This window comes from Artemia franciscana, chromosome 1, assembly GCF_032884065.1.
Source record: "Artemia franciscana chromosome 1, ASM3288406v1, whole genome shotgun sequence".
Classification (NCBI taxonomy): domain Eukaryota; kingdom Metazoa; phylum Arthropoda; class Branchiopoda; order Anostraca; family Artemiidae; genus Artemia; species Artemia franciscana.
The window spans coordinates 54,637-80,997 of record NC_088863.1 but is presented as its reverse complement, the minus strand read 5'-3'; the positions used below and the strand labels follow the sequence as shown (position 1 = coordinate 80,997).

The following is a 26,361-nucleotide window of genomic DNA, read 5'->3' as shown; positions in this document are numbered from 1 at the left end:
CTTTAGGGACGACTTACTCCCCCACAGTCCCCGTGGGAGGGGCTACAAGCCACACACCTTGACCAGTGTTTACATATAGTAATGGCTATTGGGAAGTGTACAAACATTTTCAAGGGGATTTTTTGGTTGGGGGAGGGGTTGAGAAGAGGGGGATATGTTGGGGAACTTTCCATCGAGGAATTTGTCATGGAGGAAATTTCCATGAAGGGAGAGCAGGATTTTCTAGTATTATTTAATAAAAAAAGACAATGAAAAAATAAATTTGAAAAGTTTTTTCAACTGGAAGTAAGGAGCAGTATTAAAACTTAAAACGAACAGAAATTATTACGTATATGAGGGGCTCACCTCCTCCTAATACCTCGCCCTTTACGCTAAAGTATTTTTAGTAATTTTAACTATTGATTCTACGGCTTTTGTGATTCAGGGGTCATTCTTAATGAATTGGGACAAAACTTAAGTTTTAGTGTAAAGAGCGAGGTACTGACGAGGGGGTGAACCTCATATATGTAACAAAAACATGAGAATACAAAAGTTTGTTACGTAATCTAATTTATAAGTTATGTGTATCTTTTGCTAATCAAAACATACGTAAAAAATTAAAAGTTCTAGTTGCCTTTTTAAGTAACCTAAAAATCGGAGGGCAACTAGGCTTCCTCCCCGCTCCTTTTTTTCTCAAAATCATTCGATCAAAACCATGAGAAAGCCATTTAGCCAAAAAAAATAAATATGTAAATTTGGTTTTAATTATTCCTCTGCGGACAGTCAAAGTCCAAACATGCGTTAATTCAAAAATGTTCAGAAATTAATTTAAAAAAAAACAAGTTTTTTAACTGAAAGTAAGGAGCGACATTAAAACTTAAAACGAACAGAAATTACTCCGTATATGAAAGGGGCTTTTCCTCCTCAACGCCCCGCTCTTTACGCTAAAGTTTGACTCTTTCTCTTAACTCTTCTTCTTAAAACAGTAAAAAAAAACTGTAGCGTAAAGAGCGGGGCGTTGAGGAGGAAAAGCCCCTTTCATACACGGAGTAATTTCTGTTCGTTTTTAATGTCGCTCCTTACTTTCAGTTAAAAAACTTGTTTTTTTTTTTAATTTAATTTTTACATACAGTAATGGTTATTGGGAAGTGTACAGACGTTTTCAGTTTTTTTTGGTTGGGGGGGTTGAGGGGAGGGGGGGCTATGTGGGAGGATCTGTCCTTGGAGGAATATTTAATAGGGAAGAGAAATTCAATGAAAAGAGCGCAAGATTTTCTAGCGTTACTATATAAAAAAAAACAATGAAAAATAAATATGAAAGAGGTTTTTCAATAGAAAGTAAGGAGTAGCATTAACACTTAAAACGAAAAGAGATTATTACGAATATGAGGGGTTCTTTTCCTCCTAAATATCTCGCTCTTTATGCTAAAGTATCTTTAGTAATTTCAAATATATATTTTACGGCCTTTCTGATTTGGGGGTCATTCTTAAAGAATTGGGACAAAACTTAAGCTTTAGTGTAAAGAGCGAGGTATTAACGATGGCACAAACCCTTCATATACATAATAAAAATATAAGAATATAGAAGTTTGTTACGTAAGTTAATTCTTAAGTTGCGTATATTTTTTACTAATAAAAACGTTCGTTAAAAATTCAAAGTTCTAGTTGCCTTTTTAAGTAACCAAAAATTTGGAAGGCAACTAAGCCTCCATCCCCACCCCTTATATCTCAAAATCGTTTGATGAAAACTAAGAGAAAGGCATTTAGTCAAAAAAAGAATTAATATGCAAATTTCATTTTAATAATTTATGTGCGGAGAGCCAAAATCAAACATGTATTAATTCAAAAACGTTCAGAAATTAAATATAACAAAAAACTAGTATTTTTAACTGAAAGTAAGGAGCGTTATTATAACTTAAAACGAACAGAAATTACTCCGTGTATGAAAGTGGCTGCTTCCTTCTCAACACCCTGCTCTTTACGCTAAAGTTTTTTACTGTTTAATAAAGTAGAATTGAGAGAAAGAGTCAAACTTTAGCGTATAGAGCGGGGCGCCGAGAAGGTAGCAGCCCCTTTCATACAAGGAGTAATTTCTGTTCGTTTTAAGTTTTAATGTCGCTCCTTACTTTCAGTTAAAAAAAACTAGTTTTTTTTTTATTCTGAAGAAGAGCTGGTGGGTCGACAGATTTGTAGTATAAATAATTGATTTATTCAACGGAATTTTTATTTAGGAAACAATCTTTATCAAACAATAATGTTCAATCACAAAGGTCATGTACCTGGAATAAGAAATATTTTTGAAACAGTAAACAGCTTTTAGACTTTTTGTAAAGACCGAGGGGTTGAGAAGAAGATAGCCTCTCTCATAAATGGAATAGTTTTGGTGTTTTGAGTTTTAATTTCGATCTTTACTTTCATTAGAAAAAGCGTTACAGAACATTTATGATGTTCTTTAATATTTTCAACCATCCAGTATCAAAAGACAACTCCAGGAAAACAGGTTTAGGGGTCGGTGCAAGGGTGTAGTAAATAGGCACAATTGTTATTATGGATGATGGATGCAGTGAAGATATGAAAAATTGAATGAATAAGATACATTGTGCGTTTATGCAGTTGAAAAGGTTTCGAAGAACAGGAAGATAAGTCTTCGACTTGAGATTAGAAGAGAGAAGGCACAGGGAAGTGTTCAAGTATGGTCTTGAAACGTGGAGGCCACGAAAATAAAATAAAAAAAATCTGATAGCTTTTTTCATTGATGGCATATCAAATGGCAAGCAGTTATAAGAACATAGTTGAGTCCCAATTTTTATGCTAGAGTGAAAGAATAGTTTGAACAGGTATGACAGGTTCCACGAGTGAAGGATGATTGCAGGCCAAAATCATGTTTTTAATCCATCTATGGCCAGTCTTGACTCAGACCGTCTTCTAATTGAATGAGGTGAGATCATAAGCTCAGCATTATTTGGGCTGGAGGAAGAGTACTTTTAGCTATAAGCCTGAGGTAGCCTAGGGCTGAGATGAGTTTCCAATAATAGTATTTGTAGCATTTTGTCTGTTATCAGGTCTGTTCTAAAGACTGATGCCGTACGTAAAATTGCTTATTTTTCTTATTTTCTTTTTTAATTTCAATTTTTAGCTTACATTTGTTCACGTCTTTGCTGCCCTTTACTGCAGAAACAAATTGAGATTTATTAACTTTCTATTGTTTGTTGTTGTTTCATTTCCTAGTTATGCTTTTAATTATTAAACACTCAAGCTGTTTTACAGGTTTTTCTTGTTTTTTTGTTTTTTTTTTTTTTTTATTAGTTGTCACATTTACAAGAGCCGGCTCTTCTGAGCTGGTTGAAATTCCTATCCAGGGAACTGCTACACAGAGTTTATAATAATTTGACTGTGCATCTGATGCATCTTTTGGACTAGAGTTAAACCTTCGATCTAAGTTCACAATAACTTGCTCTTTTCTGCATGTATCTGCATTTTTTCTCTTATATCAAACGCAGAAATTTCCTAGTGATTAAGTCATCTAATATACGTCGTTGTTTTATTTAGCCTACAAATATATGCTGGACTAGTGCAATACAACCTAGTTTTTCGACAAATAAAAAAACTTTTAACATTCAACCGAAATTAATACTTTTATGGCTCGGTTTTAGGTTATTTGAGCTCAGTATTTTTCCAAGAAATTTTGTTTTTATTAAATATTTCTGATAGGGTTTTACATTCTAAATTGAAGATTTTGATCGTTTTATTTTTAAGCGCTCATAGATATTGTTGAATCAGTTACGTTAGTCTTTAGGTTTTTTGGTTGAGTTATGGTGTCTCAAACAATTAAAAAAAACTCTAAATATCATTATGCCAAACTATAGTCACTAAAAATCTTATCTACCATCAATTTTACATTAAAGAATGTTCTTAGACTCTTTGTATTTCAATATTTTAAAGAACTTAAGTATTAAAGAAAGGCCAACTTTAAAAAAAAGATATTTAGTAATACTGCTAGCAGAGAGTCAATTACGTTCCCCATCTTGAGCTAGGCATAAAAACTTTTAAAATAGTGTCAAAATTTAGTCCTTGAATCAACGTAAAAAGTCTCTGTTTTTTCCAAAATTGACTTTTCATTTATCTCTAAAGCAGAATTTTTTCCTTGCTTGCTGCTTTAAATTCTCCGATTTCCTTAAATTTCCCAAGTTCACCCTGAGGTTCCAATACAATAGTCTTCGTTGTCATTAAATTTATCAGTCTTTTTTCAGTTTTAATATATCCAAAAATTAATTTATTTTCATTTCAGAAAATCATGAAAAGTTTGTCCTATATCTGTCACTTGGTGTGGCTTTTGGTGTGGTCCTCTTTTTGGGTCTTTTGATTGGGCGCTTTTGGTACAAACGAAAATTGTCTGAGGAGGGCAAGAAAAGTGAATCGAGTCAGAACCAAAATACTTTATCAACAGACCTGTCACTCCATGGTTTTAATGACGATCTTCTTGATGTAGACAATGATATTGATCTGACACTTGTTCCTCCTCCGAGTTCCCCAGATTTGAGCTCCTTCTCCTAATATATCTACGCTGTAAAGGCAGCAGTTTAGTCAACCAAGAAGCTTTGCAAGAACTAGCAATTCCCATTTATTTTATGGATGACACAACCCCATGGGGCACGATTTCCGGTGCCTCGAAAGTCGAGTGTGAAGTTTTGTGCCTATATTATCAAAAGAAAATAACATATCTTTGAAGTTGTAAAAAAGACTGTTGAATTTTATCTTGCTTATCTTCTAGCATAACGATTTCTGGTGCCTCGAAAGTCGAGTGTGAAGTTTTGTGCCAATATTATCAAAAGAAAATAATATATCTTTGAAGTTGTAAAAAAGACTGTTGAATTTTATCTTGCTTATCTTCTAGCATAATGTGACCAAAGGATATGTAGGAGTTCGAACTTGACCTGAGTTACTTTAAACATATAAGCTTTCGAAAAGTTTAATTATGAGTCAGAGCAAGTGGCAAGCGGTGTTCCGTCGCGTTTATTGGTTTGGACAAATTCTGTTTTATAAATGATGTTTTTACTTGCAATTTGTTTGTTGCAATACAGTCAACATAGACCTGTGCTTTGCTTTACAAGGTTTCCAACTCTTGGCTACAGAAAAATGGCAACAAATTTTGGGGATATATGACAATGGTTTTGTTGTTAGTGTAACTGTTTGATTCCTTTTTACCAATGCAATAGTCTTTATACATACCTTCTGTGTGGATATTTTATAAAATTGGTTCTTTCGATAAGACAACTATTATTTTGAATTTTAATGTGTTCAAGTAAAACTCTGTTGATCTTATGACTTCGGTTTTATCTTTTTGTAATTAAAGATCGTTAGTTACTAAAAGCCCTAAATGTCTATTCAAATTACTACACAAAGTATTTTACACTACCTCAAAAACTTGAAGTAGTATTTCAAACCAAAAAAATTGCATGTTGTAGAGGATTTTTTGCACCATTTTTGTCAAATTAACACATGTCGGGCATAATACATAAAATTTATATACCTACATCAAAACTTGAAACTTAAAAAAAACAGCCAAAAGTAACACAAATATTGAAATGAGCAAAAGTAAACGCTTAAATGAGAAAGGTAGCAATCCCCCATTAAATCTCAGTTTTTGCCGTCAAACTTTAACAAGTAATTCACTAAAACTCTTTTACAGTGAAAAAAGGTCAATTGGTTATCCCAAATGTTTTGATTTTTACACATGGTAAATAATACACTCGACATTTAACAGTAAATAAAACTTTTCAAAAGCATCTGGGCCATATATATTTTCGTTTAAAGCGTATGCAAGTAAAAAAGCATTCAATTCAAAAGGCACAGTTAAAAAAAAATATATTGATCTTTTGTTCATGCTTTAGTCTTGAACTTAATGGGTAAACAATCAGACTTTAGCGTAAAGATTTAAGTAGAGAAGGCGTTACCCCCCACTTAACAAATCCATGAACATACTTAACTTTCAAGCTATGATACAATCCGTTCTTGATCATCATTTTCAGGACTATCTTAAATGTGAGGAGCTAATCCCCCTCCGCCTTCAAATTATAGTTTAACTTACGTATTAACTTCGCCCTTTAACTTCGTAAAAAGGCTCAGTTTAGCGTAATTGCTTTTCAGAATGAAATATAACTTTCAGAAGTAAGGGAGAGGCTGTCAACTCATTCAAACCAGCTCTCTTTACTCTTAGCTGTAAGCTTTAAATATATAGCTTTGACTTTTGGAAACTGACGTTTCTAATTAAAACTATCACTGTCATAATAAGAGGGCTTCTCTTAACCCCCTCCCCCCGTGAACATACACATAGTTCAAATATATTCAGAAAAATGACGGAGGGTCAGGGGATAAATTCACATCCTCCTAGTTTTCTGAAGAGCGTCTTTGGTTTAGTTCGGCAGTTCAGGGACAATGACAAGTCATCTTTATCACTTGACAACATTTTTGTCCTTCCTATCCCCAAGTTGTTTTCATTTCATTTGATGCATAACTGGAATCAGAGAAAAACTCAGATTTTTTTTTTTCAAACAGTTCGTGGTAACAAAATGTAAGTAAGGAGCGACACGGTTCTATGATAACCGAAACTCTAAAAACGGAATTTTAACATCAATAGATACATCAAAGTAATTGGCTTGTTATGCTTATTCCTTATATATGAGATGCATCAAGTTTTCTGATACTCATCAAAAGCTAAGAGCTTGAGAAAATTTACCTGAAAAGGGAGGAGACACCTTCTAAAAGTTAAGGAATCTTAATGACTTGTGAATCTTAAAACCTTAATATCACCACCAGATTCACCGTAAAGGAATCAGCCTACTGTAGAAGCTTCAAGCTCCTATGTACAAAAATGGGGATTTTTTTTTTCTTTTTTATACCAGAAGAAAGATTACGGATGTGTGCTTATTGGTTTCTTTTCATCTTTTTTTTCAGCGGTGACAGTTTTGAACCAGAGATCATAGAAGATTGGGAGAGGGCTCATTTGATTGGAATTAAAAAGTTATAATGCCCCTCTTATGTGACCAAAAATATTGGAGAGCAGCTAGCCACCATTTGACATCTTTTCTTTCCCCACAGTCGTCCGATAAAATTTTGTTGAGCAGATATCTAAAAGATCTAAAACTTATGTCTTTGATGATGACTTAGCCACTACACCCCCGGGGAAAGGGCTGCAAGCTATAAAGCTTGCCTGTTGCTTACATATCGTATTGGTTACTGGGAAGTATAGTAATATTTTTCGGGGGGAGGGGATTTTCTGTGGGGGAGGTATTTTCTACGGGGAGAATTTTCTGTGGGGAGGGAAGTTTTTGGGGGGTTGAACTTCCCAAAAGAAACTTTAAACAAGGGAAGGAGAAAAATTTGCCAGAATTCATAAACAAAGCTCATCATAATTGTATTACTTTCTCTCTGGTGACTCCATTTTAGGAGCGGATATGCTCTTGGGGAATTGTCCGGGAGTGGGGTTGGAATTCCCCGAGGGTTTCCCAGGGTTATCACCGAGAGCCAGGGGCTAGGGTTGTATGTTATGCCATAGGGGCATATAAGATTTTATGGAAAGAATGGTCGTGTGAACTTAGAAGGAAGCTCATTTGATTGGAAATTAAAGCTCTAGTCCCCTTTTAAGAGTCAAAAGGGATCGAAGGGTACTAGCCCCCCCCCCCTTCTCCAACGTTCTCTCTAAAATAGACCCGATGAAAATATTAAGATAGCCATTTTGTCAAAATAGTTTAAAGGCAAAGTAACCGGGATTCTAGGGTTTACAACTTCTCCCAGACCCCGGGGCAAGGGCTACAAGTTAGGGTAGGTGTCCTTTGTTAATATAAAATATTTTTTATGGAAGCGTTATGCGTATTAACTTTGGAGGGGGTTCATTCCCCTTCCAAAGTTTGTAAAGCCTTATAACCCCTTCATACTGAAATTTAGGAAATCAGTCCAAAGGTCAAATAACTATCCTTCTGGGATTGACCCCGAGGCGTGTAATTTATGCAAGCTGCTATTTCTCAACATATAAGATTTTTATGGAAAGTTTGGTTGCATAAACTTTGATTGGAAGTTGAAAGCTTTAGGGCCCTGGTTAAGAGTCAAAAGTGATCAAAGTGCAACCATTCCCCTCTCCAACTCCCTTTTTCCCCAAATGTATTGGATCAAAGTTTTGAGATAACCACTTTGTTCAAATAGTTCAAAAATCAAATAACTAAAGAACTTAGAAGGGAATTTTAGTTATAGCGTGTTGAGGAAGGGGCCCATGTGTTTGGGCAGTAGTTCTTAAGGAACTTAGAAGAAAATTGTAGTTATAGCGTTTTGAGGGAGGGGCCCATGTGTTTGGGCAGTAGTTCTTAAAGAACTTAGAAGGAAATTGCAGTTATAGCGTGTTGAGGGAGGGGCCCATGTGTTTGGGTAGTAGTTCTCAGTAAATTGACTACTGCTCAAACACATGGGTCCCTCCCTCAACACGCTAGAGCTTCAATTTTCTTCTAAGTTCTTTAAGAGCTACTGTTCAAACACATGGGTTTGAACAGTATGGGTTTTAACCCACGACACGCAATAGCTTGAATTTTTCTCAAATTTTTAAGAACTAAAGCCCAAACACTTGGGCCCCTCCCTCAACACGCTATGGCTTCAATTTTCTTCTAAGTTCTTTAAGAACTACTACAAAATTTTCGAGCCAAATTTTAACAAATTTTCTCCCTAAAAAAACAAATAAAAATAATTGCCTTAACGAATCACTGCTGGTATGGAAGTCCAACCCAGGATTTTTCGGTAAATCCTGAGAGGAATTGTAGGCCTAAATAGTATCTCTATTAAATGTTTGGGGGGCATAATTAGTAACCGTTGATTAGTTACTGTGGTTCTGAAGCAATTTCCTATTTATGTTCAAGTCCAAGCAATAGCAATAAAATGAAATTAGTCCAGCAGAATATCATAATTTTGTCAGGTTCCAGGGAAGAGATCCGTTGATTTTTGAATTTAAAAAAGAGGGAATAGTTGTGGGAAAATTCAAAGTCATGGCCAATTGTAGAAAAAAGCCAAGACAGATTGTTGAATTAAGTGGGCAGCCCAGTCAAATTTTATCCCTTTGATTGCCGTTGTTACTGTCTGCCATTTATGCTGCCTTTTTGAATTTAAAAAAGAGGGAATAGTTGTGGGAAAAGTCAAAGTCATGGCCAATTGTAGAAAAAAGCCAAGATAGATTGTTGAATTAAGTGGGCAGCCCAGTCAAGGGTTACCCCCGAAAACTAAAACTTTTGAAATAGGAAAAGAGCCTTTAATCAGATTCTTTACCATGTGCAATCATAAAATAGTCTAATATCTTCATTTTTTCCACAGACGTAGCTATTACCCCCGAAAACTAAAACTTTTGAAATAGGAAAAGAGCCTTTAATCAGATTCTTTACCAAATGCAATCATAAAATAGTCTAATATATTCATTTTTTCCACAGACGTAGCTATTACCCCGAAAACTAAAACTTTTGAAATAGGAAAAGAGCCTTAATTCAGATTCTTTACCATGTGCAATCATAAAATAGTCTAATATCTTCATTTTTTCCACAGACGTAGCTATTACCTCCGAAAACTAAAACTTTTGAAATAGGAAAAGAGCCTTTAATCACATTCTTTAGCATGCGCAATCATAAAATAGTCCAATATCTTCATTTTTTCCACAGACGTAGCTATTACCCCCGAAAACTAAAACTTTTGAAATAGGAAAAGAGCCTTTAATCAGATTCTTTACCATGTGCAATCATAACATAGTCTAATATCTTCATTTTTTCCACAGACGTAGCTATTACCCCCGAAAACTAAAACTTTTGAAAAAGGAAAAGAGCCTTTAATCAGATTCTTTACCATGTGCAATCTTAAAATAGTATCATATCTTCATTTTTTCCACAGACGTAGCTATTACCCCCGAAAACTAATACTTTTGAAATAGGAAAAGAGCCTTTAATCACATTCTTTACCATGCGCAATCATAAAATAGTCTAATATCTTCATTTTTTCCACAGACATAGCTATTACCCCCAAAAATTAAAACTTTTGAAATAGGAAAAGAGCCTTTAATCACATTCTTTAGCATGCGAAATCATAAAATAGTCCAATATCTTCATTTTTTCCACAGACGTAGCTATTACTCCCGAAAACTAAAACTTTTGAAATAGGAAAAGAGCCTTTAATCAGATTCTTTACCATGTGCAATCATAAAATAGTCTAATATCTTCATTTTTTCCACAGACGTAGCTATTACCCCTGAAAACTAAAACTTTTGAAATAGGAAAAGAGCCTTTAATCAGATTCTTTACCATGTGCAATCATAAAATAGTCTAATATCTTCATTTTTTCCACGGACGTAGCTATTACCCCCGAAAACTAAAACTTTTGAAATAGGAAAAGAGCCTTTAATCACATTCTTTACCATGCGCAATCATAAAATAGTCTAATATCTTCATTTTTATCACAGACGTAGCTATTACCCCTGAAAACTAAAACTTTTGAAATAGGAAAAGAGCCTTTAATCAGATTCTTTACCAAATGCAATCATAAAATAGTCTAATATATTCATTTTTTCCACAGACGTAGCTATTACCCCGAAAACTAAAACTTTTGAAATAGGAAAAGAGCCTTAATTCATGTTCTTTACCATGTGCAATCATAAAATAGTCTAATATCTTCATTTTTTCCACAGACGTAGCAATTACCTCCGAAAACTAAAACTTTTGAAATAGGAAAAGAGCCTTTAATCACATTCTTCAGCATGCCCAATCATAAAATAGTCCAATATCTTCATTTTTTCCACAGACGTAGCTATTACCCCCGAAAACTAAAACTTTTGAAATAGGAAAAGAGCCTTTAATTTAGAGAGAGGACACTTTTATTATACATATCATCAATATACAAAAAAAAACCACATCAGCCACTTTAGAAAGTCAGAGACTTGTTAGTAGTGGCTGATAAACATTAATGAGCACCAATACCAACAACATTAACAAAAAAAAACAAAAAAAAAAAAAACAAAATGAAACAAAAAAAATTGGGAACAAGAAAACAACATGAAAACAAAGAATAAGAAAAAAAAAAAAAAAAAAAAAAAAAATGAAACAAAAAAATTGGGAACAAGAAAACAACATGAAAACAAAGAATAAGAAAAAAAAAAAAAAAAAAAAAAAAAAAAAAAAAAAAAAAAAAAAAAAACAAAAAACAACAACACTTAAAAAAAACAAATCAATAAGCCATCCAATTTAAATTATTTATTTATTTTCTACTCAGAAGGTGATTCTTCAGTCTACTCTTAAACTGGCTAACATTTTCAGATAACCTTATACTCATTGGTAAAGAATTCCACACTACTGGTCCAGCAAACTTGGGACCAAAACTTCCCCTCTGAGAGCTGCGACACTCATATACCAAATCATCCATATTTAATCAGATTCTTTACCATGTGCAATCATAACATAGTCTAATATCTTCATTTTTTCCACAGACTTAGCTATTACCCCCGAAAACTAAAACTTTTGAAAAAGGAAAAGAGCCTTTAATCAGATTCTTTACCATGTGCAATCATAAAATAGTCTAATATCTTCATTTTTTCCACAGACGTAGCTATTACCCCCCAAAAACTAATACTTTTGAAATAGGAAAAGAGCCTTTAATCACATTCTTTACCATGCGCAATCATAAAATAGTCTAATATCTTCATTTTTTCCACAGACATAGCTATTACCCCCGAAAATTAAAACTTTTGAAATAAGAAAAGAGCCTTTAATCACATTCTTTAGCATGCGCAATCATAAAATAGTCCAATATCTTCATTTTTTCCACAGACGTAGCTATTACCCCCGAAAACTAAAACTTTTGAAATAGGAAAAGAGCCTTTAATCAGATTCTTTACTAAATGCAATCATAAAATAGTCTAATATCTTCATTTTTTCCACAGACGTAGCTATTACCCCCGAAAACTAAAACTTTTGAAATAGGAAAAGAGCCTTTAATCAAATTCTTTACCAAATGCAATCATAAAATAGTCTAATATATTCATTTTTTCCACAGACGTAGCTATTACCCCCGAAAACTAAAACTTTTGAAATAGGAAAAGAGCCTTAAATCAGATTCTTTACCATGTGCAATCATAAAATAGTCTAATATCTTCATTTTTTCCATGGACTTAGCTATTACCCTCGGAAACTAAAACTTTTGAAATAGGAAAAGAGCATTTATTCACATTCTTTACCATGCGCAATCATAAAATGGTCTAATATCTTCATTTTTTCCACGGACGTAGCTATTAACCCCGAAAAATAAAACTTTTGAAATAGGAAAAGAGCCTTTAATCACATTCTTTACCATTTGCAATCATAAAATAGTCTAATATCTTCATCTTTTCCACAGACGTAGCTAGTACCCCCGAAAACTAAAACTTTTGAAAAAGGAAAATGAGCCTTTAATCAGATTCTTTACCTTGTGCAATCATAAAATAGTCTAATATCTTCATCTTTTCCACAGACGTAGCTATTACCCCCGAAAACTAAAACTTTTGAAAAAGGAAAATGAGCCTTTAATCAGATTCTTTACCAAATGCAATCATAAAATAGTCTAATATATTCATTTTTTCCACAGACGTAGCTGTTAACCCCGAAAACTAAAACTTTTGAAATAGGAAAAGAGCCTTTAATCACATTCTTTAGCATGCGCAATCATAGAATAGTGCAATATCTTCATTTTTTCCACAGACGTAGCTATTACCCCCGAAAACTAAAACTTTTGAAATATGAAAAGAGCCTTTAATCAGATTCTTTACTAAATGCAATCATAAAATAGTCTAATATCTTCATTTTTTCCACAGACGTAGCTATTACCCCCGAAAACTAAAACTTTTTGTAATAGGAAAAGAGCCTTTAATCAAATTCTTTACCAAATGCAATCATTAAATAGTCTAATATATTCATTTTTTCCACAGACGTAGCTATTACCCCCGAAAACTAAAACTTTTGAAATAGGAAAAGAGCCTTAAATCAGATTCTTTACCATGTGCAATCATAAAATAGTCTAATATCTTCATTTTTTCCATGGACTTAGCTATTACCCTCGGAAACTAAAACTTTTGAAATAGGAAAAGAGCCTTTAATCACATTCTTTACCATGCGCAATCATAAAATAGTCTAATATCTTCATTTTTTCCACGGACGTAGCTATTAACCCCGAAAACTAAAACTTTTGAAATAGGAAAAGAGCCTTTAATCACATTCTTTACCATTTGCAATCATAAAATAGTCTAATATTTTAATTTTTTTCCACAGACGTAGCTAGTACCCCCGAAAACTAAAACCTTTGAAATAGGAAAAGAGCCTTTAATCAAATTCTTTAGCTTGCGCAATCATAAGATAGTCTAATATATTCATTTTTTCCACAGACGTAGCTGTTAACCCCGAAAACTAAAACTTTTGAAATAGGAAAAGAACCTTTAATCAGATTCTTTACCATGTGCAATCATAAAATAGTCTAATATCTTCATTTTTTCCACAGACGTAGCTATTACCCCCGAAAACTAAAACTTTTGAAATAGGAAAAGAACCTTTAACCAGATTCTTTACCAAATGCAATCATAAAATAGTCTAATATATTCATTTTTTCCAAAGACGTAGCTGTTAACCCCGAAAACTAAAACTTTTGAAATAGGAAAAGAGCCTTTAATCAGATTCTTTACCATGTGCAATCATAAAATAGTCTAATATCTTCATTTTTTCGACAGACGTAGCTATTACCCCCGAAAACTAAAACTTTTGAAATAGAAAAAGAGCCTTTAATCAAATTCTTTACCAAATGCAATCATAAAATAGTCTAATATATTCATTTTTTCCACAGACCTAGCTATTACCCCCGAAAACTAAAACTTTGAAATAGGAAAAGAGCCTTTAATCAGATTCTTTACCATGTGCAATCATAAAATAGTTTAATATTTTCATTTTTTCCACAGACGTAGCTATTACCCCCGAAAACTAAAACTTTTGAATCAGGAAAAGAGCCTTTAATCAAATTCTTTAACATGTGCAATCATAAAATAGTCTAATATCTTCATTTTTTCCATGGACGTAGCTATTACCCTCGAAAACTAAAACTTTTGAAATAGGAAAAGAGCCTTTAATCACATTCTTTACCATGCGCAATCATAAAATAGTCTAATATCTTCATTTTTTTCCACGGACGTAGCTATTAACCCCGAAACTAAAAATTTTGAAATAGGAAAAGAGCCTTTAATCACATTCTTTACCATTTGCAATCATAAAATAGTCTAATATCTTCATTTTTTCCACAGACGTAGCTATTACCCCCGAAAACTAAAACTTTTGAAAAAGGAAAAGAACCTTTAATCAGATTCTTTACCATGTGCAATCATAAAATAGTCTAATATCTTCATTTTTTCCACAGACGTAGCTATTACCCCCGAAAACTAAAACTTTTGAAATAGGAAAAGAACCTTTAATCAGATTCTTTACCAAATGCAATCATAAAATAGTCTAATATATTCATTTTTTCCAAAGACGTAGCTGTTAACCCCGAAAACTAAAACTTTTGAAATAGGAAAAGAGCCTTTAATCAGATTCTTTACCATGTGCAATCATAAAATAGTCTAATATCTTCATTTTTTCGACAGACGTAGCTATTACCCCCGAAAACTAAAACTTTTGAAATAGAAAAAGAGCCTTTAATCAATTCTTTACCAAATGCAATCATAAAATAGTCTAATATATTCATTTTTTCCACAGACCTAGCTATTACCCCGAAAACTAAAACTTTGAAATAGGAAAAGAGCCTTTAATCAGATTCTTTACCATATGCAATCATAAAATAGTTTAATATTTTCATTTTTTCCACAGACGTAGCTATTACCCCCGAAAACTAAAACTTTTGAATCAGGAAAAGAGCCTTTAATCAAATTCTTTACCATGTGCAATCATAAAATAGTCTAATATCTTCATTTTTTTCCATGGACGTAGCTATTACCCTCGAAAACTAAAACTTTTGAAATAGGAAAAGAGCCTTTAATCACATTCTTTACCATGCGCAATCATAAAATAGTCTAATATCTTCATTTTTTTCCACGGACGTTTTGAAATAGGAAAAGAGCCTTTAATCACATTCTTTACCATGCGCAATCATAAAATAGTCTAATATCTTCATTTTTTCCACAGACGTAGCTAGTACCCCCGAAAACTAAAACTTTTGAAATAGGAAAAGAGCCTTTAATCACATTCTTTACTTGCAATCATAAAATAGTCTAATATCTTCATTTTTTCCATAGACGTAGCTATTACCCTCGAAAACTAAAACTTTTGAAATAGCAAAAGAGCCTTTAATCAGATTCTTTACCATGTGCAATCACAAAATAGTCTAATATCTTCATTTTTTCCACAGACGTAGCTATTACCCCTGAAAACTAAAACTTTTGAAATAGGAAAAGAGCCTTTAATCAGATTCTTTACCATGTGCAATCATAAAATAGTCTAATATCTTCATCTTTTCCACAGACGTAGCTATTACCCCCGAAAACTAAAACTTTTGAAAAAGGAAAATGAGCCTTTAATCAGATTCTTTACCAAATGCAATCATAAAATAGTCTAATATATTCATTTTTTCCACAGACGTAGCTATTACCCCCGAAAACTAAAACTTTTGAAATAGGAAAAGAGCCTTTAATCAGATTCTTTACCATGTGCAATCATAAAATAGTCTAATATCTTCATTTTTTCCACAGACGTAGCTATTACCCCCCGAAAACTAAAACTTTTGAAATAGGAAAAGAGCCTTTAATCAAATTCTTTACCATGTGCAATCATAAAATAGTCTAATATCTTCATTTTTTCCATGGTCTTAGCTATTACCCTCGGAAACTATAACTTTTGAAATAGGAAAAGAGCCTTTAATCAAATTCTTTACCATGTGCAATCATAAAATAGTCTAATATCTTCATTTTTTTCCATGGACGTAGCTATTACCCTCGAAAACTAAAACTTTTGAAATAGGAAAAGAGCCTTTAATCACATTCTTTACCATGTGCAATCATAAAATAGTCTAATATCTTCATTTTTTCCACAGACGTAGCTATTACCCTCGAAAACTAAAACTTTTGAATAGGAAAAGAGCCTTTAATCACATTCTTTACCATGTGCAATCATAAAATAGTCTAATATCTTCATTTTTTCCATGGACGTAGCTATTACCCTCGAAAACTAAAACTTTTGAAATAGGAAAAGAGCCTTTAATCACATTCTTTACCATGCGCAATCATAAAATAGTCTAATATCTTCATTTTTTCCACGGACGTAGCTATTACCCTCGAAACTAAAACTTTTGAAATAGGAAAAGAGCCTTTAATCACATTCTTTACCATTTGCAATCATAAAATAGTCTAATATCTTCATTTTTTCCACAGACGTAGCTATTACCCCCGAAAACTAAAACTTTTGAAATAGGAAAAGAGCCTTTAATCACATTCTTTACTTGCAATCATAAAATAGTCTAATATCTTCATTTTTTCCATAGACGTAGCTATTACCCTCGAAAACTAAAACTTTTGAAATAGCAAAAGAGCCTTTAATCACATTCTTTACCATGTGCAATCATAAAATAGTCTAATATCTTCATTTTTTCCACAGACGTAGCTATTACCCTCGAAAACTAAAACTTTTGAAATAGGAAAAGAGCCTTTAATCACATTCTTTACCATGCGCAATCATAAAATAGTCTAATATCTTCATTTTTTCCACGGACGTAGCTATTAACCCCGAAACTAAAACTTTTGAAATAGGAAAAGAGCCTTTAATCACATTCTTTACCATTTTGCAATCATAAAATAGTCTAATATCTTCATTTTTTCCACAGACGTAGCTATTACCCCCGAAAACTAAAACTTTTGAAATAGGAAAAGAGCCTTTAATCAGATTCTTTACCATGTGCAATCATAAAATAGTCTAATATCTTCATTTTTTCCACAGACGTAGCTATTACCCCCGAAAACTAAAACTTTTGAAATAGGAAAAGAGCCTTTAATCACATTCTTTACCATGTGCAATCATAAAATAGTCTAATATCTTCATTTTTTCCACAGACGTAGCTATTACCCCCGAAAACTAAAACTTTTGAAATAGGAAAAGAGCCTTTAATCAAATTCTTTACCATGTGCAATCATAAAATAGTCTAATATCTTCATTTTTTCCACAGACGTAGCTATTACCTCCGAAAACTAAAACTTTTGAAATAGGAAAAGAGCCTTTAATCACATTCTTTACCATGCGCAATCATAAAATAGTCTAATATCTTCATTTTTTCCACAGACGTAGCTATTACCCCGAAAACTAAAACTTTTGAAATAGGAAAAGAGCCTTTAATCACATTCTTTACCATGTGCAATCATAAATAGTCTAATATCTTCATTTTTTCCACAGACGTAGCTATTACCCCGAAAACTAAAACTTTTGAAAAGGAAAAGAGCCTTTAATCACATTCTTTACCATGTGCAATCATAAAATAGTCTAATATCTTCATTTTTTCAACATACGTAGCTATTCTTTACCATTTGCAATCATAAAATAGTCTAATATCTTCATTTTTTCAACATACGTAGCTATTACCCTCGAAAACTAAAACTTTTGAAATAGGAAAAGAGCCTTTAATCACATTCTTTACCATTTGCAATCATAAAATAGTCTAATATCTTCATTTTTTCAACATACGTAGCTATTACCCTCGAAAACTAAAACTTTTGAAATAGGAAAAGAGCCTTTAATCACATTCTTTACCATTGCAATCATAAAATAGTCTAATATCTTCATTTTTTCAACATACAATAGCTATTACCCTCGAAAACTAAAACTTTTGAAATAGGAAAAGAGCCTTTAATCACATTCTTTACCATGTGCAATCATAAAATAGTCTAATATCTTCATTTTTTCAACATACGTAGCTATTACCCTCGAAAACTAAAACTTTTGAAATAGGAAAAGAGCCTTTAATCACATTCTTTACCATTTGCAATCATAAAATAGTCTAATATCTTCATTTTTTCAACATACGTAGCTATTACCCTCGAAAACTAAAACTTTTGAAATAGGAAAAGAGCCTTTAATCACATTCTTTACCATGTGCAATCATAAAATTGTCTAATATCTTCATTTTTTCAACATACGTAGCTATTACCCTCGAAAACTAAAACTTTTGAAATAGGAAAAGAGCCTTTAATCACATTCTTTACCATGTGCAATCATAAAATAGTCTAATATCTTCATTTTTTCAACATACGTAGCTATTACCCTCGAAAACTAAAACTTTTGAAATAGGAAAAGAGCCTTTAATCACATTCTTTACCATTTGCAATCATAAAATAGTCTAATATCTTCATTTTTTCAACATACGTAGCTATTACCCTCGAAAACTAAAACTTTTGAAATAGGAAAAGAGCCTTTAATCACATTCTTTACCATTTGCAATCATAAAATAGTCTAATATCTTCATTTTTTCAACATACGTAGCTATTACCCTCGAAAACTAAAACTTTTGAAATAGGAAAAGAGCCTTTAATCACATTCTTTACCATGTGCAATCATAAAATAGTCTAATATCTTCATTTTTTCAACATACGTAGCTATTACCCTCGAAAACTAAAACTTTTGAAATAGGAAAAGAGCCTTTAATCACATTCTTTACCATGTGCAATCATAAAATTGTCTAATATCTTCATTTTTTCCACAGACAGCTATTACCCTCGAAAACTAAAACTTTTGACATAGGAAAAGAGCCTTTAATCACATTCTTTACCATGTGCAATCATAAAATAGTCTAATATCTTCATTTTTTCAACATACGTAGCTATTACCCTCGAAAACTAAAACTTTTGAAATAGGAAAAGAGCCTTTAATCACATTCTTTACCATTTGCAATCATAAAATAGTCTAATATCTTCATTTTTTCAACATACGTAGCTATTACCCTCGAAAACTAAAACTTTTGAAATAGGAAAAGAGCCTTTAATCACATTCTTTACCATGTGCAATCATAAAATAGTCTAATATCTTCATTTTTTCAACATACGTAGCTATTACCCTCGAAAACTAAAACTTTTGAAATAGGAAAAGAGCCTTTAATCACATTCTTTACCATTTGCAATCATAAAATAGTCTAATATCTTCATTTTTTCAACATACGTAGCTATTACCCTCGAAAACTAAAACTTTTGAAATAGGAAAAGAGCCTTTAATCACATTCTTTACCATGTGCAATCATAAAATAGTCTAATATCTTCATTTTTTCAACATACGTAGCTATTACCCTCGAAAACTAAAACTTTTGAAATAGGAAAAGAGCCTTTAATCACATTCTTTACCATGTGCAATCATAAAATAGTCTAATATCTTCATTTTTTCAACATACGTAGCTATTACCCTCGAAAACTAAAACTTTTGAAATAGGAAAAGAGCCTTTAATCACATTCTTTACCATTTGCAATCATAAAATTGTCTAATATCTTCATTTTTTCAACATACGTAGCTATTACCCTCGAAAACTAAAACTTTTGAAATAGGAAAAAGCCTTTAATCACATTCTTTACCATGTGCAATCATAAAATAGTCTAATATCTTCATTTTTTCAACATACGTAGCTATTACCCTCGAAAACTAAAACTTTTGAAATAGGAAAAGAGCCTTTAATCACATTCTTATCCATGTGCAATCATAAAATTGTCTAATATCTTCATTTTTTCAACATACGTAGCTATTACCCTCGAAAACTAAAACTTTTGAAATAGGAAAAGAGCCTTTAATCACATTCTTTACCATGTGCAATCATAAAATAGTCTAATATCTTCATTTTTTCAACATACGTAGCTATTACCCTCGAAAACTAAAACTTTTGAAATAGGAAAAGAGCCTTTAATCACATTCTTTACCATTTGCAATCATAAAATAGTCTAATATCTTCATTTTTTCAACATACGTAGCTATTACCCTCGAAAACTAAAACTTTTGAAATAGGAAAAGAGCCTTTAATCACATTCTTTACCATGTGCAATCATAAAATAGTCTAATATCTTCATTTTTTCAACATACGTAGCTATTACCCTCGAAAACTAAAACTTTTGAAATAGGAAAAGAGCCTTTAATCACATTCTTTACCATTTGCAATCATAAAATAGTCTAATATCTTCATTTTTTCAACATACGTAGCTATTACCCTCGAAAACTAAAACTTTTGAAATAGGAAAAGAGCCTTTAATCACATTCTTTACCATGTGCAATCATAAAATAGTCTAATATCTTCATTTTTTCAACATACGTAGCTATTACCCTCGAAAACTAAAACTTTTGAAATAGGAAAAGAGCCTTTAATCACATTCTTTACCATTGCAATCATAAAATAGTCTAATATCTTCATTTTTTCAACATACGTAGCTATTACCCTCGAAAACTAAAACTTTTGACATAGGAAAAGAGCCTTTAATCACATTCTTTACCATGTGCAATCATAAAATAGTCTAATATCTTCATTTTTTCAACATACGTAGCTATTACCCTCGAAAACTAAAACTTTTGAAATAGGAAAAGAGCCTTTAATCACATTCTTTACCATTGCAATCATAAAATAGTCTAATATCTTCATTTTTTCAACATACGTAGCTATTACCCTCGAAAACTAAAACTTTTGAAATAGGAAAAGAGCCTTTAATCACATTCTTTACCATTTGCAATCATAAAATAGTCTAATATCTTCATTTTTTCAACATACGTAGCTATTACCCTCGAAAACTAAAACTTTTGAAATAGGAAAAGAGCCTTTAATCACATTCTTTACCATGTGCAATCATAAAATAGTCTAATATCTTCATTTTTTCAACATACGTAGCTATTACCCTCGAAAACTAAAACTTTTGAAATAGGAAAAGAGCCTTTAATCACATTCTTTACCATGTGCAATCATAAAATAGTCTAATATCTTCATTTTTTCCACATACGTAGCTATTACCCTCGAAAACTAAAACTTTTGAAATAGGAAAAGAGCCTTTAATCACATTCTTTACCATGTGCAATCATAAAATAGTCTAATATCTTCATTTTTTCAACATACGTAGCTATTACCCTCGAAAACTAAAACTTTTGAAATAGGAAAAGAGCCTTTAATCACATTCTTTACCATTTGCAATCATAAAATAGTCTAATATCTTCATTTTTTCAACATACGTAGCTATTACCCTCGAAAACTAAAACTTTTGAAATAGGAAAAGAGCCTTTAATCACATTCTTTACCATGTGCAATCATAAAATTGTCTAATATCTTCATTTTTTCAACATACGTAGCTATTACCCTCGAAAACTAAAACTTTTGAAATAGGAAAAGAGCCTTTAATCACATTCTTTACCATGTGCAATCATAAAATAGTCTAATATCTTCATTTTTTCAACATACGTAGCTATTACCCTCGAAAACTAAAACTTTTGAAATAGGAAAAGAGCCTTTAATCACATTCTTTACCATGTGCAATCATAAAATAGTCTAATATCTTCATTTTTTCAACATACGTAGCTATTACCCTCGAAAACTAAAACTTTTGAAATAGGAAAAGAGCCTTTAATCACATTCTTTACCATGTGCAATCATAAAATAGTCTAATATCTTCATTTTTTCAACATACGTAGCTATTACCCTCGAAAACTAAAACTTTTGAAATAGGAAAAGAGCCTTTAATCACATTCTTTACCATGTGCAATCATAAAATAGTCTAATATCTTCATTTTTTCAACATACATAGCTATTACCCTCGAAAACTAAAACTTTTGAAATAGGAAAAGAGCCTTTAATCACATTCTTTACCATGTGCAATCATAAAATAGTCTAATATCTTCATTTTTTCAACATACGTAGCTATTACCCTCGAAAACTAAAACTTTTGAAATAGGAAAAGAGCCTTTAATCACATTCTTTACCATGTGCAATCATAAAATAGTCTAATATCTTCATTTTTTCAACATACGTAGCTATTACCCTCGAAAACTAAAACTTTTGAAATAGGAAAAGAGCCTTTAATCACATTCTTTACCATGTGCAATCATAAAATAGTCTAATATCTTCATTTTTTCAACATACGTAGCTATTACCCTCGAAAACTAAAACTTTTGAAATAGGAAAAGAGCCTTTAATCACATTCTTTACCATGTGCAATCATAAAATAGTCTAATATCTTCATTTTTTAACATACGTAGCTATTACCCTCGAAAACTAAAACTTTTGAAATAGGAAAAGAGCCTTTAATCACATTCTTTACCATTTGCAATCATAAAATAGTCTAATATCTTCATTTTTTCAACATACGTAGCTATTACCCTCGAAAACTAAAACTTTTGAAATAGGAAAAGAGCCTTTAATCACATTCTTTACCATGTGCAATCATAAAATAGTCTAATATCTTCATTTTTTCAACATACGTAGCTATTACCCTCGAAAACTAAAACTTTTGAAATAGGAAAAGAGCCTTTAATCACATTCTTTACCATGTGCAATCATAAAATAGTCTAATATCTTTAGTTTTTCAACATACGTAGCTATTACCCTCGAAAACTAAAACTTTTGAAATAGGAAAAGAGCCTTTAATCACATTCTTTACCATTTGCAATCATAAAATAGTCTAATATCTTCATTTTTTCCACAGACAGCTATTACCCTCGAAAACTAAAACTTTTGAAATAGGAAAAGAGCCTTTAATCACATTCTTTACCATGTGCAATCATAAAATAGTCTAATATCTTCATTTTTTCAACATACGTAGCTATTACCCTCGAAAACTAAAACTTTTGAAATAGGAAAAGAGCCTTTAATCACATTCTTTACCATGTGCAATCATAAAATTGTCTAATATCTTCATTTTTTCAACATACGTAGCTATTACCCTCGAAAACTAAAACTTTTGAAATAGGAAAAGAGCCTTTAATCACATTCTTTACCATTGCAATCATAAAATAGTCTAATATCTTCATTTTTTCAACATACGTAGCTATTACCCTCGAAAACTAAAACTTTTGAAATAGGAAAAGAGCCTTTAATCACATTCTTTACCATGTGCAATCATAAAATAGTCTAATATCTTCATTTTTTCAACATACGTAGCTATTACCCTCGAAAACTAAAACTTTTGAAATAGGAAAAGAGCCTTTAATCACATTCTTTACCATGTGCAATCATAAAATAGTCTAATATCTTCATTTTTTCAACATACGTAGCTATTACCCTCGAAAACTAAAACTTTTGAATAGGAAAAGAGCCTTTAATCACATTCTTTACCATGTGCAATCATAAAATAGTCTAATATCTTCATTTTTTCAACATACGTAGCTATTACCCTCGAAAACTAAAACTTTTGAAATAGGAAAAGAGCCTTTAATCACATTCTTTACCATGTGCAATCATAAAATAGTCTAATATCTTCATTTTTTCACATACGTAGCTATTACCCTCGAAAACTAAAACTTTTGAAATAGGAAAAGAGCCTTTAATCACATTCTTTACCATGTGCAATCATAAAATTGTCTAATATCTTCATTTTTTCAACATACGTAGCTATTACCCTCGAAAACTAAAACTTTTGAAATAGGAAAAGAGCCTTTAATCACATTCTTTACCATTTGCAATCATAAAATAGTCTAATATCTTCATTTTTTCAACATACGTAGCTATTACCCTCGAAAACTAAAACTTTTGAAATAGGAAAAGAGCCTTTAATCACATTCTTTACCATTTGCAATCATAAAATAGTCTAATATCTTCATTTTTTCCAACATACGTAGCTATTACCCTCGAAAACTAAAACTTTTGAAATAGGAAAAGAGCCTTTAATCACATTCTTTACCATGTGCAATCATAAAATAGTCTAATATCTTCATTTTTTCAACATACGTAGCTATTACCCTCGAAAACTAAAACTTTTGAAATAGGAAAAGAGCCTTTAATCACATTCTTTACCATTTGCAATCATAAAATAGTCTAATATCTTCATTTTTTCAACATACGTAGCTATTACCCTCGAAAACTAAAACTTTTGAAATAGGAAAAGAGCCTTTAATCACATTCTTTACCATGTGCAATCATAAAATAGTCTAATATCTTCATTTTTTCAACATACGTAGCTATTACCCTCGAAAACTAAAACTTTTGAAATAGGAAAAGAGCCTTTAATCACATTCTTTACCATTTGCAATCATAAAATAGTCTAATATCTTCATTTTTTCAACATACGTAGCTATTACCCTCGAAAACTAAAACTTTTGAAATAGGAAAAGAGCCTTTAATCACATTCTTTACCATGTGCAATCATAAAATAGTCTAATATCTTCATTTTTTCAACATACGTAGCTATTACCCTCGAAAACTAAAACTTTTGAAATAGGAAAAGAGCCTTTAATCACATTCTTTACCATGTGCAATCATAAAATTGTCTAATATCTTCATTTTTTCAACATACGTAGCTATTACCCTCGAAAACTAAAACTTTTGAAATAGGAAAAGAGCCTTTAATCACATTCTTTACCATGTGCAATCATAAAATAGTCTAATATCTTCATTTTTTCAACATACGTAGCTATTACCCTCGAAAACTAAAACTTTTGAAATAGGAAAAGAGCCTTTAATCACATTCTTTACCATTTGCAATCATAAAATAGTCTAATATCTTCATTTTTTCAACATACGTAGCTATTACCCTCGAAAACTAAAACTTTTGAAATAGGAAAAGAGCCTTTAATCACATTCTTTACCATGTGCAATCATAAAATAGTCTAATATCTTCATTTTTTCAACATACATAGCTATTACCCTCGAAAACTAAAACTTTTGAAATAGGAAAAGAGCCTTTAATCACATTCTTTACCATGTGCAATCATAAAATAGTCTAATATCTTCATTTTTTCAACATACGTAGCTATTACCCTCGAAAACTAAAACTTTTGAAATAGGAAAAGAGCCTTTAATCACATTCTTTACCATGTGCAATCATAAAATAGTCTAATATCTTCATTTTTTCAACATACGTAGCTATTACCCTCGAAAACTAAAACTTTTGAAATAGGAAAAGAGCCTTTAATCACATTCTTTACCATGTGCAATCATAAAATTGTCTAATATCTTCATTTTTTCAACATACGTAGCTATTACCCTCGAAAACTAAAACTTTTGAAATAGGAAAAGAGCCTTTAATCACATTCTTTACCATTTGCAATCATAAAATAGTCTAATATCTTCATTTTTTCAACATACGTAGCTATTACCCTCGAAAACTAAAACTTTTGAAATAGGAAAAGAGCCTTTAATCACATTCTTTACCATTGCAATCATAAAATAGTCTAATATCTTCATTTTTTCAACATACGTAGCTATTACCCTCGAAAACTAAAACTTTTGAAATAGGAAAAGAGCCTTTAATCACATTCTTTACCATTTGCAATCATAAAATAGTCTAATATCTTCATTTTTTCAACATACGTAGCTATTACCCTCGAAAACTAAAACTTTTGAAATAGGAAAAGAGCCTTTAATCACATTCTTTACCATGTGCAATCATAAAATAGTCTAATATCTTCATTTTTTCAACATACGTAGCTATTACCCTCGAAAACTAAAACTTTTGAAATAGGAAAAGAGCCTTTAATCACATTCTTTACCATGTGCAATCATAAAATTGTCTAATATCTTCATTTTTTCACATACGTAGCTATTACCCTCGAAAACTAAAACTTTTGAAATAGGAAAAGAGCCTTTAATCACATTCTTTACCATGTGCAATCATAAAATTGTCTAATATCTTCATTTTTTCAACATACGTAGCTATTACCCTCGAAAACTAAAACTTTTGAAATAGGAAAAGAGCCTTTAATCACATTCTTTACCATGCAATCATAAAATAGTCTAATATCTTCATTTTTTCAACATACGTAGCTATTACCCTCGAAAACTAAAACTTTTGAAATAGGAAAAGAGCCTTTAATCACATTCTTTACCATTTGCAATCATAAAATAGTCTAATATCTTCATTTTTTCAACATACGTAGCTATTACCCTCGAAAACTAAAACTTTTGAAATAGGAAAAGAGCCTTTAATCACATTCTTTACCATGTGCAATCATAAAATAGTCTAATATCTTCATTTTTTCAACATACGTAGCTATTACCCTCGAAAACTAAAACTTTTGAAATAGGAAAAGAGCCTTTAATCACATTCTTTACCATGTGCAATCATAAAATAGTCTAATATCTTCATTTTTTCAACATACGTAGCTATTACCCTCGAAAACTAAAACTTTTGAAATAGGAAAAGAGCCTTTAATCACATTCTTT

The 26,361-nt window shown here is 31.6% G+C and overlaps 1 protein-coding gene across 2 annotated transcripts in view; it reads left to right on the top strand.

Moving 5' to 3' along the window:
- Positions 1-5,301, top strand: part of LOC136043069 (phosphoenolpyruvate carboxykinase [GTP]-like) — a 42,379-nt gene extending 37,078 nt beyond the window's left edge. For both annotated transcript variants that reach the window (XM_065728070.1, XM_065728019.1), the window contains exon 4: positions 4,268-5,301. In XM_065728070.1, the coding sequence (XP_065584142.1) occupies positions 4,268-4,342 (75 nt within the window). In that variant the 3' untranslated portion in view covers positions 4,343-5,301. The remainder of the gene's footprint in view (positions 1-4,267) is intronic.
- The last annotated feature ends 21,060 nt before the right edge of the window (positions 5,302-26,361 follow it).